This window comes from Scylla paramamosain, unplaced genomic scaffold, assembly GCF_035594125.1.
Source record: "Scylla paramamosain isolate STU-SP2022 unplaced genomic scaffold, ASM3559412v1 Contig9, whole genome shotgun sequence".
NCBI classification, from domain to species: Eukaryota; Metazoa; Arthropoda; class Malacostraca; order Decapoda; family Portunidae; genus Scylla; species Scylla paramamosain.
In genome coordinates this window covers 175,001-189,481 of record NW_026973674.1, presented here as the reverse complement: position 1 = coordinate 189,481, position 14,481 = coordinate 175,001, and the positions used below count along the sequence as shown (strand labels likewise).

General features: G+C 41.6%; 1 protein-coding gene across 1 annotated transcript in view; it reads right to left on the bottom strand.

Annotated features, from left to right (window-relative positions):
• Window positions 1-1,403: 1,403 nt before the first annotated feature.
• Window positions 1,404-14,481, bottom strand: part of LOC135096925 (coiled-coil domain-containing protein AGAP005037-like) — a 38,998-nt gene continuing 25,920 nt past the window's right edge. Inside the window, exons 8-11 of the mRNA XM_063998700.1 lie at window positions 7,026-7,179; window positions 6,353-6,475; window positions 6,062-6,169; window positions 1,404-1,586 (exon numbers count right to left, since the gene is read on the bottom strand). Coding sequence (XP_063854770.1) covers window positions 1,538-1,586; window positions 6,062-6,169; window positions 6,353-6,475; window positions 7,026-7,179 — 434 coding nt within the window. The 3' untranslated portion in view covers window positions 1,404-1,537. The remainder of the gene's footprint in view (window positions 1,587-6,061; window positions 6,170-6,352; window positions 6,476-7,025; window positions 7,180-14,481) is intronic.

Here is a 14,481-nt window from a genome sequence, read left to right as displayed (position 1 = left end):
AGAGAGAGAGAGAGTTTTACTTAATTTATTTAAAATTTAGGCTATTTTAAAGCTGTTTCTATAATAATAATTTACAATAATTTACAAAGTGTTTTTACAGGGAATAAATGTTTCAGATGCACTGGGAGAGGCTGGGATGCACTGGGAGAGGCTGTGATGCACTGGGAGAGGCTGGAGTGGACTGAGAGAGGCTGGGATCCACTGGGAGAGGTTGGGATGCACTGGGAGAGGCTGGGATGCACTGGGAGAGGCTGGGATGCACTGGACGAGGCTGGGATGCACTGGGAAAGGCTGAAGTGGACTGAGAGAGGCTGGGATGCACTGGGAGAGGCTGGGATGCACTGGGAGAGGCTGGAGTGGACTGAGAAAGGCTGGGATGCACTGGGGGAGGCTGGGGTGGAATGGGAGAGGCTGGGATGCACTGGGAGAGGCTGGGATACACTGGGAGAGGCTGGGAGGAAGGAGAGAAGCATAGAATTTAATTATTTATTAATTTTTTTAATTTTCTCTCTTCGTCACACAAAAAAAAAATTCTGTCTCTCTCTCTCTCTTTCTCTCATACACACTAAAATACACTCTTTCTCTTTCTCTCTTGCATCACAACAGACAAACTCTCTCTCTTTCTCTCTCACACACACTTAAATACACTCTTTCTCTCTCTTGCATTAGAACAGACAAACTCTCTCTCTCTTACACACACACACACACACACACACACACACACACACACACACACACACACACACACACACACACACACACACACACAAACATTCTCTCCCACAAAAATACCCCAACACACACCCCTGCGTGCCAACATCGGACTCCTTCAGCTCCTCAGTGTGATTACAGATGGTTGCCCCACAAGCCCTTGCCAACCTGTTGTTGTCGCTCTTCTTGACGCGACGGAGGCAGGTCACGCCAGCTTTTACCAGGTAGTGCTGGGCCAGGTCACTTACGCCTTTCTCTGTGATGACCACGTCGGGTCGCAGGGCCAGGATGTCAGCGCAGAGTTCCTTGACGTGCTCCTCCTCGATTTGTAGGAGCTGGGTCAAAGGTCAGGTCGTTAGGTTAGGTTAGGTTAGGCTGGGGTATATGTGCTCTCTCTCTCTCTCTCTCTCTCTCTCTCTCTCTCTCTCTCTTAGATGAAAAAAGATAATTTTCTTTGTTACATAAATACAAGTTCTCTTTCTCTCTCTCTCCCCTTAAAAAAATAAATAAATAATTTTCTCTTTCACACAAAAACAAACAAATTCTCTCTTTTTTCTCTCTCTCACACACACAAGAACAAACTCTTTCTCTCTCTCTCACACACATACACACACACACACAAACACAACAAACAAACAAGCAAACAAACAAAACATTCCCTCCCTCTCTCTCTCTGTCTCTCTCACCCTCGTAAAGTCCGTCTCAGCAGTCATTTCCACCGAAGTCTGGCTCTCGCCCTTCTTGTACTCCAGCGGGCAGTCAAGGAGAATGATACGAGGATTGTCTACTTTCCTGCTCATCTTTGCATGCAACACATCCTTGTTTATCATGATCCCGTCCAGCACACAGCTCTCTTCAATGGCTCCTCCCGGGATCTGTGGGGGTTCGAGGGGGTCAGCGGGGGTCTGGGGGTGTGTGGCACGGGTGTGTGAAGGGGTCTAGGGGTGTCTGGTGGGGTGTGTAGGTGTAGAAGGGGTGTTTTTTTTTTGGTGTTTTTGTTGAATTTGTTTTTAATTGATTTCTCTCTCTCTCTCTCTCTCTCTCTCTCTCTCTCTCTCTCTCTCTCTCACACACACACACACCTCTCTCCCATACCTCCCCAATCTACAAACCTCCCCTCCTCCAGGACCCCCAGTAGGACAGAGGTAGAGGGAGAGGGGATAAGAGGTCATTAGAGGGTCATTTAAGGGTCATTTTGGGGCATTTTTTATGGTTTAAACAGAAAAAAATAAAAAATTACACTTAAAATTTTCACATCTACAAACCTCTCTGCCCAGGGCCACCAGCAGGGGAGAGGAGAGAGGGGGGGAGGAGGGAAGAGGTCATTAGGGTCACTTAAGGGTCACTTCAACAATTTAAACATAAAAATACATAAAAAAAACTTGAAAATTTAACATCCTGCAATTTTCCTCTCCAACAGCTCCTCTCCGTGCCCCCCCAGCCCCCCAAGTACCTGAGGGTGTCTTTAAGGGCCTCCAGAGCATGGTCGAGGGCCTGTCTGTACCCCTGAACGATGATAAGCGGATGCATGTTCTGCTCCAGGTACTGCTCAGCCACCGCCAGCATCTCCCCTGCCAGGATCACCACACTGATTGTTCCGTCACCCACCTGAGGGAATGGTGGGGTGGTGAGGGGGGGTGAGGGGGGGGGTAAGGGTGTGTGAAGGGGTTTAGTTTTTTTTTTTTTTTTTTTTTAATGTAGGAAGGACACTGGCCAAGGGCAACAAAAATCTAATAAAAAAATGCCCACTGAAATGGCAGTCCCATAAAAGGGTCAAAGCAGTGGTCAAAAATTGATGAATACTCGTAAGTGTCTTGAAACCTCCCTCTTGAAGGAATTCAAGTCATAGGAAGGTGGAAATACAGAAGCAGGCAGGGAGTTCAGAGTTTACCAGAGAAAGGGATGAATGATTGAGAATACTGGTTAGTTCTTGCATTAGAGAGGTGGACAGAATAGGGGTGAGAGAAAGAAGAAAGTGTTGTCCAGCGAGGCCATGGGATAAGAGGAGGCATGCAATGTAATTAGCAAAGATCAGAAGAGCAATTAGCATGAAAATAGCAGTAGAAGACAGCTAGAGATGCAACATTGCGGCGATGAGAAAGAGGCTGAATACAATCAGTTAGAGGAGAGGAATTGATGAGATGAAAAGCTTTTGATTCCACCTTGTCTAAAAGAGCAGTATGAGTGGAACCCCCCAGACATGTGAAGCATACTCCATACATGGATGGATAAGGCCCTTGTACAGGGGGGTGGTAAGAAAAACTGGCGGAGACGTCTCAGAATGCCCAACTTCATAGAAGCTGTTTTAGCTAGAGATGAGATGTGAAGTTTCCAGTTCAGATTATAAGTAAAGGACAGACCGAGGATGTTCAGTGTAGAAGAGGGGGACAGTTGAGTGTCATTGAAGAAGAGGGGATAGTTGTTTGGAAAGTTGTGTTGAGTTGATAGATGGAGGAATTGAGTTTTTGAGGCATTGAACAATACCAAGTTTGCTCTGCCCCAAGCAGAAATTTTAGAAAGATCAGAAGTCAGGCATCCTGTGGCTTCCCTGCATGAACTGTTTACTTCCTGAAGAGTTGGACGTCTATGAAAAGACGAGGAGAAGTGCAGGGTGGTATCATCAGCGTAGGAGTGGATAGGACAGGAAGTTTGGTTTAGAAGGTCAATGATGAATAATGACAAGAGAATAAAATAGTCAGAAAGGAAACGTGAGATGAAGTTACAGAGAGAAGGATAGAAGTTGTCGGAGGGTAGTCTGGAAATGAAAGCTTTGTGCCAGACTCTATCAAAAGCTTTTGATATGTCCAAGGCAACAGCAAAAGTTTCACCAAAATCTCTAAAAGAGGATGACCAAGACTCAGCAAGGAAAGCCAGAAGATCACCAGTAGAGCGGCCTTGACGGAACCCATACTGGCGATCAGATAGTAGGCTGTGAAGTGATAGATGTTTAAGAATCTTCCTGTTGAGGATAGATTCAAAAACTTTAGATAGGCAGGAAATTAAAGCAATAGGACGGTAGTTTGAGGGATTAGAACGGTCACCCTTTTTAGGAACAGGTTGAATGTAGGCAAACTTCCAGCAAGAAGGAAAGGTAGATGTTGACAGACAGAGCTGAAAGAGTTTGACTAGGCAAGGTGCAAGCACGGAGGCACAGTTTTGGAGAACAATAGGAGGGATCCCATCAGGTCCATAAGCCTTCCGAGGGTTTAGGCCAGCGAGGGCATGGAAAACATCATTGCGAAGAACTTTAATACGTGGCATGAAGTAGTCAGAGGGTGGAGGAGAGGGAGGAACAAGCCCAGAATCGTCTAAAGTAGAGTTTTTAGCAAAGGTTTGAGCGAAGAGTTCAGCTTTAGAAATAGATGTGATAGCAGTGGAGCCATCTGGTTGAAATAGAGGAGGGAAAGAAGAAGAAGCAAAGTTATTGGAGATATTTTTGGCTAGATGCCAGAAATCATGAGGGAAGTTAGATCTTGAAAGGTTTTGACATTTTCTGTTAATGAAGGAGTTTTTGGCTAGTTGGAGAACAGACTTGGCATGGTTCCAGCCAGAAATATAAAGTGCATGAGATTCTGGTGATGGAAGGCTTAAGTACCTTTTGTGGGCCACCTCTCTATCATGTATAGCACGAGAACAAGCTGTGTTAAACCAAGGTTTAGAAGGTTTAGGACGAGAAAAAGAGTGAGGAATGTACGCCTCCATGCCAGACACTATCACCTCTGTTATGCGCTCAGCACACAAAGACGGGTCTCTGACATAGAAGCAGTAGTCATTCCAAGGAAAATCAGCAAAATACCTCCTCAGGTCACCCCAACTAGCAGAGGCAAAACGCCAGAGGCATCTTCGCTTACGGGGATCCTGAGGAGGGATTGGAGCGATAGGACAAGATAAAGATATGAGATTGTGATCGGAGGAGCCCAACGGAGAAGAGAGGGTGACAGCATGAGCAGAAGGATTAGAGGTAAGGAAAAGGTCAAGAATGTTGGGCGTATCTCCAAGATGGTCAGGAATACGAGTAGGGTGTTGCACCAATTGCTCTAGGTCATGGAGGATAGCAAAGTTGTAGGCTAGTTCACCAGGATGGTCAGTGAAGGGAGAGGAAAGCCAAAGCTGGTGGTGAACATTGAAGTCTCCAAGAATGGAGATCTCTGCAAAAGGGAAGAGAGTCAGAATGTGCTCCACTTTGAAAGTTAAGTAGTCAAAGAATTTCTTATAGTCAGAGGAGTTAGGTGAGAGGTATACACCACAGATAAATTTAGTATGAGAGTGACTCTGTAGTCGTAGCCAGATGGTGGAAAACTCGCAAGATTCAAGAGCATGGGCACGAGAGCAGGTTAAGTCATTGCACACATAAACGCAGCATCCAGCTTTGGATCGAAAATGAGGATAGAGAAAGTAGGAGGGAACAGAAAAGGGGCTACTGTCAGTTGCCTCAGACACCTGAGTTTCAGTGAGGAAAAGATGAGGTTTAGAAGAGGAGAGGTGGTGTTCTACAGATTGAAAATTAGATCTTAGACCGCGAATGTTGCACAAGTTAATGAAGAAAAAGTTGAAGGGGGTGTCAAGACACTTACAGTCGTCAACAGAAAGGCAGTCCGACCTGGGGACATTTATGATCCCCTCTCCAGATGGGGACTCCGAGGCTGGTGTAGGAGTCGCCATGATGATTTTAAAATTTTTGAGTGAAGGGTGTGTGTGTTATTAGGTGCTTGTAGTTTTGTGTGGAGGAAGAGAGTTGTCTTTAGAGGGCAGACTGTGACTGCCCCCTTGTGTTGTGAGACACAAAGGGAAACGTTCAGTGAGGTCACAGCTGGGTTTAATGGTAAGTTCACAGCACCCACTGAACAGTGCTTTAGACCTCACTGGGAGTAATTATTGTTTCGGCAGGTGTCTACTGCCTCCTTACTACTACTACTACTACTACTACTACTACTACTACTACTACTAATAATAATAATTTTATCTTCATCTACAGACATTCACAGGTTAATCTAAGGAAATTTGAGCCCATCTACCTGTCTACTTATCAACCTGTCCACTTATCTATCTACAGTATATCAACCTATCCATTTATCTATTAATCTTTTCCATTTCCATCCCACATCCCTATCTATCCATCTCTCAACCACTCCATTTATTTATCAGGCTTTTCTTCTTACTTCCTCACTTCTTACCCCTCTCCCAGTCCACCCCTCAACCCCTCCACTTGTTTATCACTCTTCCCTACTCACTTCCTTACTTCCTACCCCTCTCCCAGTCCACCCATCCACCCTTCAACTTGTTTATCACTCTTCCCTACTCACTTCCTTACTTCCTACCCCTCTCCCAGTCCACCCCTCCACTGCCTCACCTTGACCTAGAAAGGATAAGTGCCATGTTTTCCACATCTGACATGTTGACACGGAGTCGCCGGTTGATTACGTTGTTCCGCAGTTCCTCCACTTTCAACTCCAGGTCACTGCAATACATGGAAGACTTAGGAACACTCACCAACACACTAAACACTAAGCAATATTCAATGGGGATGACTCACAGCTACTCAGGCTTACTCTGACTTTAAGCATTACTTCTGTTAACTGTTTTGTATCACAGTGAAGGGGCTAAGTGCAAAGCCTTGCCACACCCACAAGTCCCTACATACCAGAGGTCCTTGTCCAGCTTGTTCATGTCCTGCCGGTAAGATGCCTCCTCCCGCTGTATCCTCGCCCTCTCGGCGTCAGAGGTGCCTTGCAGTAAGCTCTCTTCATTAGACTGAAGCACCGACCTGCGGAAGCAACACTGCCTTATTCTCTCCTCTCCTTCATTTTCTTATTGAGAGACACTGTTATTTTTCTTTGTTTGTCTCTCATTTTCTTAATTTTTGGGGCTTTTTTCTTATACTTTGGGTGAGAAGAAGAGAGGTCATGATGCACACACACACACACACACACACACACACACACACACACACACACACACACACACACACACACACACATGAGAGAAAAAGCAAATAATATGAAATAAACAAAGAATGAAAGAAAATGAAGAACAGAAGAAGAGAGAAGGTTAAGAGGAAAACAAAGAATAAGAGAATAAGCCAAAGAATAAGGAAAAAGGCTAAAGAATAAGATAAAAAGGCAAAAAAAAAAATGAAGAAAAGAAAAGAGCATTAAAAGAAAATCAAAGAATGACAGAATGAGACAAAAAGAAAGAGAAAAAAACAAAGAATAAGAAAAAGTAAAATAAAAAAACAGAAAAGGGAAAAAAAAACATTTACAAGGGGAAACCAAAGAAAATGGAGCAGAAAAAAATATTAACAAGGGGTGACTTACGTAATCTTGCTGATAGTGTCCCTAAGTAACTCCTTCATAGTAAGAGCATTGGCCTGGGAAGTCTTGCGGAGGTTCCTGACGTCAGTGCGCAGTTCCTTAGCCTTCTTCTGCAGCACCCTCAGCTGGTTGTACACCTCAGGGGAGAGCCGCAGGTCTGTAAGCGGGAAAGGTGAGAGGGGCGGCCATGATGACAATATTATGAGATTGTGAGTTCTTGCATTTTCCTGATTTTCCTGTTTTTTTTTATTTTTTTCTCCTAGAGATAAGAATAAGGATTTATTTTTTTTTTATTTTTTTTTTACTAAAGATGGTGTTTTTTTGTGTTTTCTTGTATTTTTTTCTATTTGTTCTTTTGTTTATGTTTTGTTTTTGTTTTCCTGTTTTGTCTTATTTGTTTTCATTAAAGATGATACTTTTTGGTGTTTTCTCTGTTTCCAGTAAAGATTTTTTTTGTGTGTGTTTTTCCTGTTTTTCCTGTCTGTTTTCACTAAAGATGATGTTTTTTTTTGCATTTTCCTGTCTGTTTTCCTTAGGCTTGCTGACACACTAAGATGTATATAAGAGAAATAAATAAAAGTTGTATGTACGTATATGAATACAATATTCTATTGTCACTCTGAAACTTAAAAATCTTCCCAAATATCAATGAAGTTTCGACACACTAGAGTATTTGACAAATATATAATGATCTTTTAACTTATATATATTTCCATTATTGAACTTGCATCTTCCTACACAGCCATTATATTTCCCTCTAGACATATCACTCCTTCACAGAACCATAATCAAACAAACGTATATGAATACTTATTTCCTCCAGACACATCAATCCATCACTAAACCATACCATACCTTCCTATACCATCACTCCTTCACTAAAACCATAACAAAAATATCAACAAACTAAAGTGGCTTCTAATGTGGTGTGGGTTTAGTGGAAGCAAAAAAACACGCCACACAGCACAAGATAAACACCTACTGGAAACTCAAGCCACACAAACACCCTTAAAAAATACACATTAAATTTCCTCATCAGATAAACCTAACCTATCACTAAGCAAACCTATAGATGAAGTACTTCTATATACCAATAATAACACTTGTAGCCTCCCTTATGCTCCCTCACACACCTTACAACTATTAACACAGCATAGGGGAGTGTGAGGAAGAGCATATATCACCACTATACACCCTCCCTCATGCTCCCTCATACACTTCAGGCCTGTATCCTAAACACTTCAGCACCACACCTCCACTACTTTCAAAGGGCTCTAGTTGAAGTTATTATTATTTTTTTTTTCAGTTTTAATAATTCTGGTGACAGATTTAATGAGATTTCTGCATTATCAACAGGAGAAACCTGGTTAAGGAGAAACCTGGTTGAGAACCTGGTTAATCATCTCTGTAGCTTTGGAAACAGTCGTGGTGAGAGCAAAACATTTTGGAAGTGTTTTTATGATTCTAGCAAAAGCTTAATGAGATTTGTATACTTTGAACAGGAAAACACACTCTTGAGAATCCAGTTAATCATCTCTGCAGCCTTTGAAAGTAGTTGTGGTGAGGGAGCAGAATGTTTCTGAATACAGGCTTTGGAACTAGACATGAGTAGTGTGGAGCTGGCATGGTGGCGTGTGAGGGAGGGCCAGGGGCAGGCCACCACTGAGGGGGGCTGTGGTGAGCCTGGTGGGATGAACAATGGGACAAAAATAAGGACTTACTCTCAACTTTACGATGCCTTGATGGTGGAGTTTGATGTCTAAAAGGGCTTAAAATTGGATTATGACACATTTCTTATAACATTTAGATCCTTGTAAAGATAGCTACTTTTTTTAATGTTTAGTTTTATTTAGCAATGAAATTGAGTAAATATAAGGCTAGTAGTTAATATTAAAGACACTTGCTTACATGTATAATCTTATAGTTAGTCATGCAAGATGCAGTGTGGTAGAGAGTAAACAGTGCGAGTGATGGAACGATGCCAGACTGTGTGACACAGGAGAGGCTGAGACACTCATGCACACATATACACACACACACACACACACACACACACACATGTACACTCACTCAAACTCATGATTACTTTCTATTTCTCTTGCTTACACACACACGCATAAACACACATCTCTTCTCTCTCTCACACACACATATAATTTCTCTCTCTCTCTCTCTCTCTCTCTCTCTCTCTCTCTCTCTCTCTCTCTCTCTCTCTCTCTCTCTCACACACACACACACACACACACACACCATGCTTAAATACATAATACATCAAGAGATACATAAATAACATGAGCCTTTTCCTTGTGATTTAAATGAGGTTCAGTGCGGCTCCATTTAGTCAACCCTGCCTCACCACACTAACCTAACCTAACCACACTGCTGCTCTTGGTGTGTGTGTGTGTGCATGTGTGTGTGTGTGTGTGTGTGTGTGTGTGTGTGTGTGTGTGTGTGTGTGTGTGTGTGTGTGTGTGTGTGTGTGTGTGTGTGTGTGTGTGTGTGTGTGTGTGTGTGTGTGTGTGTGTGTGTGTGTGTGTGTGTGTGTCATACACTTCTAAGTGTTATTATTGTTATTATTGGTTCTTTGTTGTGTTTTCTTGTTTGTTGTATTAAAGTGTATGTCTGTGTGTATAATGTTGTAGTGTTTTCTGCATCTTCCTTACCCTTGTGTGTTGTTAATATTATCAAAACTCAAAACTCAAAAGGTGAAGGAAGATGAAGGCAGAATCTTTCCATTTTCTCACAGATATCAAAGTAAATAAGTTTTCATCTATGGTTCTTTATATTACAGAAATAAAAAAAATGCCAGGCATGTGCTTTAAAAGATAATATATGCTTTTTAAATTCTCTCAGTAATGTAAATTTGAAAAAAAAGCATTCATAATACAATAGAAAATAAAAGCTCAAGAAAATCCACAATATTAAGATTTTCAGACTTCTCTCAATGTAACTCAGTCCAGACACCACAGAGACAAAACAAACAAACAAACAAACACAAAACAACCTAATCACAAACCAACACACCTCTTCACCTTAAATCCTAGTCCTGACACCACAAACAAACACAAAACAAACCTAACCACACTTGCTCACAAAACAACACAAACAAACTTAACCTAACCTAACAATACATCTTTGCAAAGCACAAACACTTTTCCCTATAAGTGTGCTAGAGCCAGACTGACCCTCATGTAAAAAGCCACAAGCAGGCACCCACAGACACCCACAGGCACCCAAACCTTGGCACTGCAGCTCTGGAGAGATGGGAGTGCCTTGAAATTGTCCACCTTCAAACAGATCTCCCATCACAGCGTCCCTACCTTGAGTGTGTGTGTGAGCATCTTAGCCTGAAGGACTTGGCTGGACTTGTATTGCCTCAGAGGGGATGCAGAGTACAGTAAAGGGAGTTGGATTTGACACGTATGCAAGACACAGGTGTATTGTACTCAGTGTGGTGTATGCAATGCCTATCTTAGCCTTCAGGGTGCCACATGCTGGGCGCTCTGTTCGTGCTGCCTTGTACTGGCACTGTGTTCTTAGATGGAGTTTAGTTATTGCTTGAGGTTGTTGAGATTGGGAATTTGCAAATAAACAGACAGAACTGATCTTTTCATAGCAACACTGGAAAAAGTTACCCTTGAAATTGAAAAAAAAAGTTATAAGATCTCTTTCACAACAACAGAAAAAAATAATCCAAGAAACTGTAAGAAAATAAACTGGTTTGTAATGATGTCTGTGTGGCACCACTGCGGGCCACACGAACAGAGTGCCAAGTGTATGTGAGCCCTGGAAGGCACTGGTGGTACCATGGCATTGCAGGGCTGGGGAAGGTGGGGGTGTGTGGGCACCTTAACAGTACAACCTCATCACATACATGGACAAGGAGATGAATGCACACACACACACACACACACACACACACACACACACACACACACACACACACACACACATACACACACACCATGTACACACAAACCCTGTTGTGCATGGAGACCGGCATACACAGACAAATACACAAACACACACACACACATACACACACACACACACACACACACACAGACAACTATCACTAGTGCTAATTTCCCACAGGCGCTAAATGGCGGGAAAAAATAATGAAATCAGCATTGCGTTCTAAAAATATGCTAGAAACTTTCCTTGCATGGACAATAAATTTCTGAGCAACGGGCCAGGCAAGACTAGAACTGGGTGGGGGTCGGGGCTGTATTGGGGATCACAGTTGGGGAGAAGTTGTTGCTTTGGGGGTAATTGGGGAATGGGGGAATGGGGAAAGCTCCACATTGTAAGTTAAACTAATATTCAGTGCCCCTTCCTCATCGCTTCACATTTTGGGGTTGGGAGTTGGGGAGGCGAGGGGCTCGGAAGGGGTCTGTACTGTTCTGGGAGACTTAGTGGGGAGATGGGGCTGTGGGGGGTTTGGGGGGGGAATGTGTATGTTTGTATTTATCTGTTTGTTGTGTACAGGGCCTGAGATTTACTCTTGTGCCCTTGTATTTATATATTTGTCTGTTTTTTTTTTTTTTTTTTTTTTTTTATTTCTACTATTATTTGTTATATTTATCTTCAAACCCTCTAAGTGTGATTGCTGTTCTATATTCTCATTGAAGCTGAGACTGCATGATTTTATTAAGCTTTATGTGTGCTGCCTTCAAATCAGCAAGCTGTGCTGTGTCGAGAAAATATTTTGACCTAAAAGTGCCTAGTAAGATTAATAAGTTCCAATAAAGTACCCAGATTTCAAGGGTTAAAACTATAAATATTTCTTACACACACACAGTTTCATCAGTCAACACATTCGTCATCATTTATTATCATCATTTATTATCATCTTAAAGCTCTGCATCATCAGCAAATGCATTCATTAAGTTTGTTTCAATACTAGTCTCTCTATGACTGACATATCAAGAACATTACTGGAGCTAACACTGATCCTTGTGGGGACTCCATTTATTAATTTCCATCAGAGTAAGTGTTTTTCTCTAAGTATTGTTCTCATTTCTCTAATGTCCAAAAAATCTCATCCACTCCAGTAGTTTTCACTTAATATCTCTTATGTGTTGTAAATTTCCCATCTCACTGTATTGTGTGGTGCTCAACTGAATGCCTTCTTGAAATGTTTTGCTTTTCAGAGTGTCACGGCCTGAGTCTAGTGTTGGTGAGGGCGCCACACATACACATACGTATGTACACACAAAACACTCAGCAAGGCAGTGTGACATAAACATTCCATGGTGAAGGAGAAATTGTGCTGCCTATGTTGCCTGCGTTGCTGTGTTGCTTTGTGAGGTGTGTGTGTGTGTGTGTGTGTGTGTGTGTGTGTGTGTGTGTGTGTGTGTGTGTGTGTGTGTGTGTGTGTGTGTGTGTGTGTGTGTGTGTGTGTGTGTGTGTGTTTGTTTACGTAATTGTATATTTATACATATTTGTAAACATGTGTACACTGTCTGCTGTCACCATATCTTCATTTGAGTCACTCCAAAAGTCCATTAGTTCAATGTGGGAGGCTGGTTCTTGATATCACTTGAACATATAGCTTTCTTTATCATATTTGTGTGTCTGTGTGTCAGTGTGTGTGGGTGTGTGTGAGAGAGTTAGAGAGTCGAGTGGTGTTCTTGAAGCTTTGTTCTCTCACCACAATTGTTTCTCAAGGCCAGAGAGACTGTTTGTCAGGTTCTAATGGTGTTTCTTCATTGTTTTGCTCTAAATAAGGAATGTGAGGGCGAACTTATTCATACAATATCAAATGAATGAAAGAAGCAACAGATTTTTTTGTATGTACCAATTTTGGATCTGGCATAAAAAGCAATCTAAATGAAACTGAAATAATAGTAGATTTTGAAATAATATATACCAATTCTGGACTTGAAACATAAGGAAATATGCACGATGAAACTTAAATAATGGTGGATTTCAAAATAATATCTTTAAAAATTTCTCTTCACAGGAAAGCAAATTCTTGACATGCTGAAAAGATAAAAATAAATAAATAAAGCTGGCTTATTGCAAAAAGGAAACATCTGGCTTATTCAAAAGCAAGAAAGGAAAGAAAGAAAAAGCTTATTCCCATAAAGACAAAGAACAAATTAGGAAAAAATGCACAATCATAAATATTCCTTAAAATAAATCTTAAATCTTTGAACAAAACTATAACCTTAAAAACTAAAGGAAAACATGCAAAGGAAATATAACTAATATGTATACAATAAGATGCACAAGATAAAAAATAAATAGAGAAAGAAAGAAAGAAAATAGTTAAAACAGAAATCAAATCAAATCAAAGTAAATAAAAAAAAATAAATATATAAATGAAAAAATAGGAAATAAAATGAAAAACATGACACTTCCTTATGAAACTTACAAAAAAAATATAAACAAATAAACTGATACAACAAAAAATATATGTAAAAAAAAAAATATAAATATATATACCAAAAACAGCAAGAAAAATAAAAAAGAAGCAAAGATAATAAAAAAAAAGAAAATGTAAAAAAGAAAAAAAGAAAAAAGAAAGAAAAAAAATACACATGCATTCTAGTGTGTACAGCATTTGCTTGTGTATGTATACGTCAATATTTACACAGCTATTCCCATGTGCATATGGAAGGTGCACATGGAGGTGGTGGGGGGTGGTTGTGTGTGCGCTTATGACTGTTCTCTTATGCAGTATGATGCTGCTATCTTAGTCAGGTCTTGTGTCTACTGAGGAGGAGGAGGAGGAGGAGGAGGAGGAGGAGGAGGAGGAGGAGGAGGAGGAGGAGGAGGAGGAGGACTGAGTAACTGATTAAAACTTGAAGCTATATTAACAAGGACTGTGGAGGAGGAGGAGGAGGAGGAGGAGGAGGAGGAGGAGGAGGAGGAGGAGGAGGAGGAGGAGGAGGAAAAGGAGGAGGAGGAGGAGGAGGAGGAGGAGGAGGAGGAGGAGGAGGAGGAGGAGGAGGAGGAGGCGGAGGAGGAGGAGGAGGAGGAGGAGGACAAAACAGAAAGAAAGAATGAAGTAGGAATGAAGAAGAAGAGAATTAAGAAGAGGAAGAGAAGGAATTTGGGTGGTAGTGGCTGGGAGGAGGAGGAGGAGGAGGAGGAGGAGGAGGAGGAGGAGGAGGAGGAGGAGGAGGAGGAGGAGGAGGAGGAGGAGGAGGAGGAGGAGGAGAGGTTTTAGAAGAGAGAAAAAGATTATTAAGAAAGGAATTAAGGTTAATGAAAAAAAAAAGAGGAGGAGGAAGAGGAAAAACAAGGAGGAGGAAGAGAAGAGGATATGGAAAAGATGCAGATGAAAGAAAAAAGAAGAAACCAGATATATAAATAAAAAAAGATGGAAGGAAACCAGGAGGAAGAGAAGAGAAAGAGAGTATTTATGAGGAAAAAAAGATGGAAGAGGTGAGAAGGAAGAAAGTGGAGGAGAAAAGAAAGAAAGAATAAAAGCAGAGGGGGAGAGAGAGAG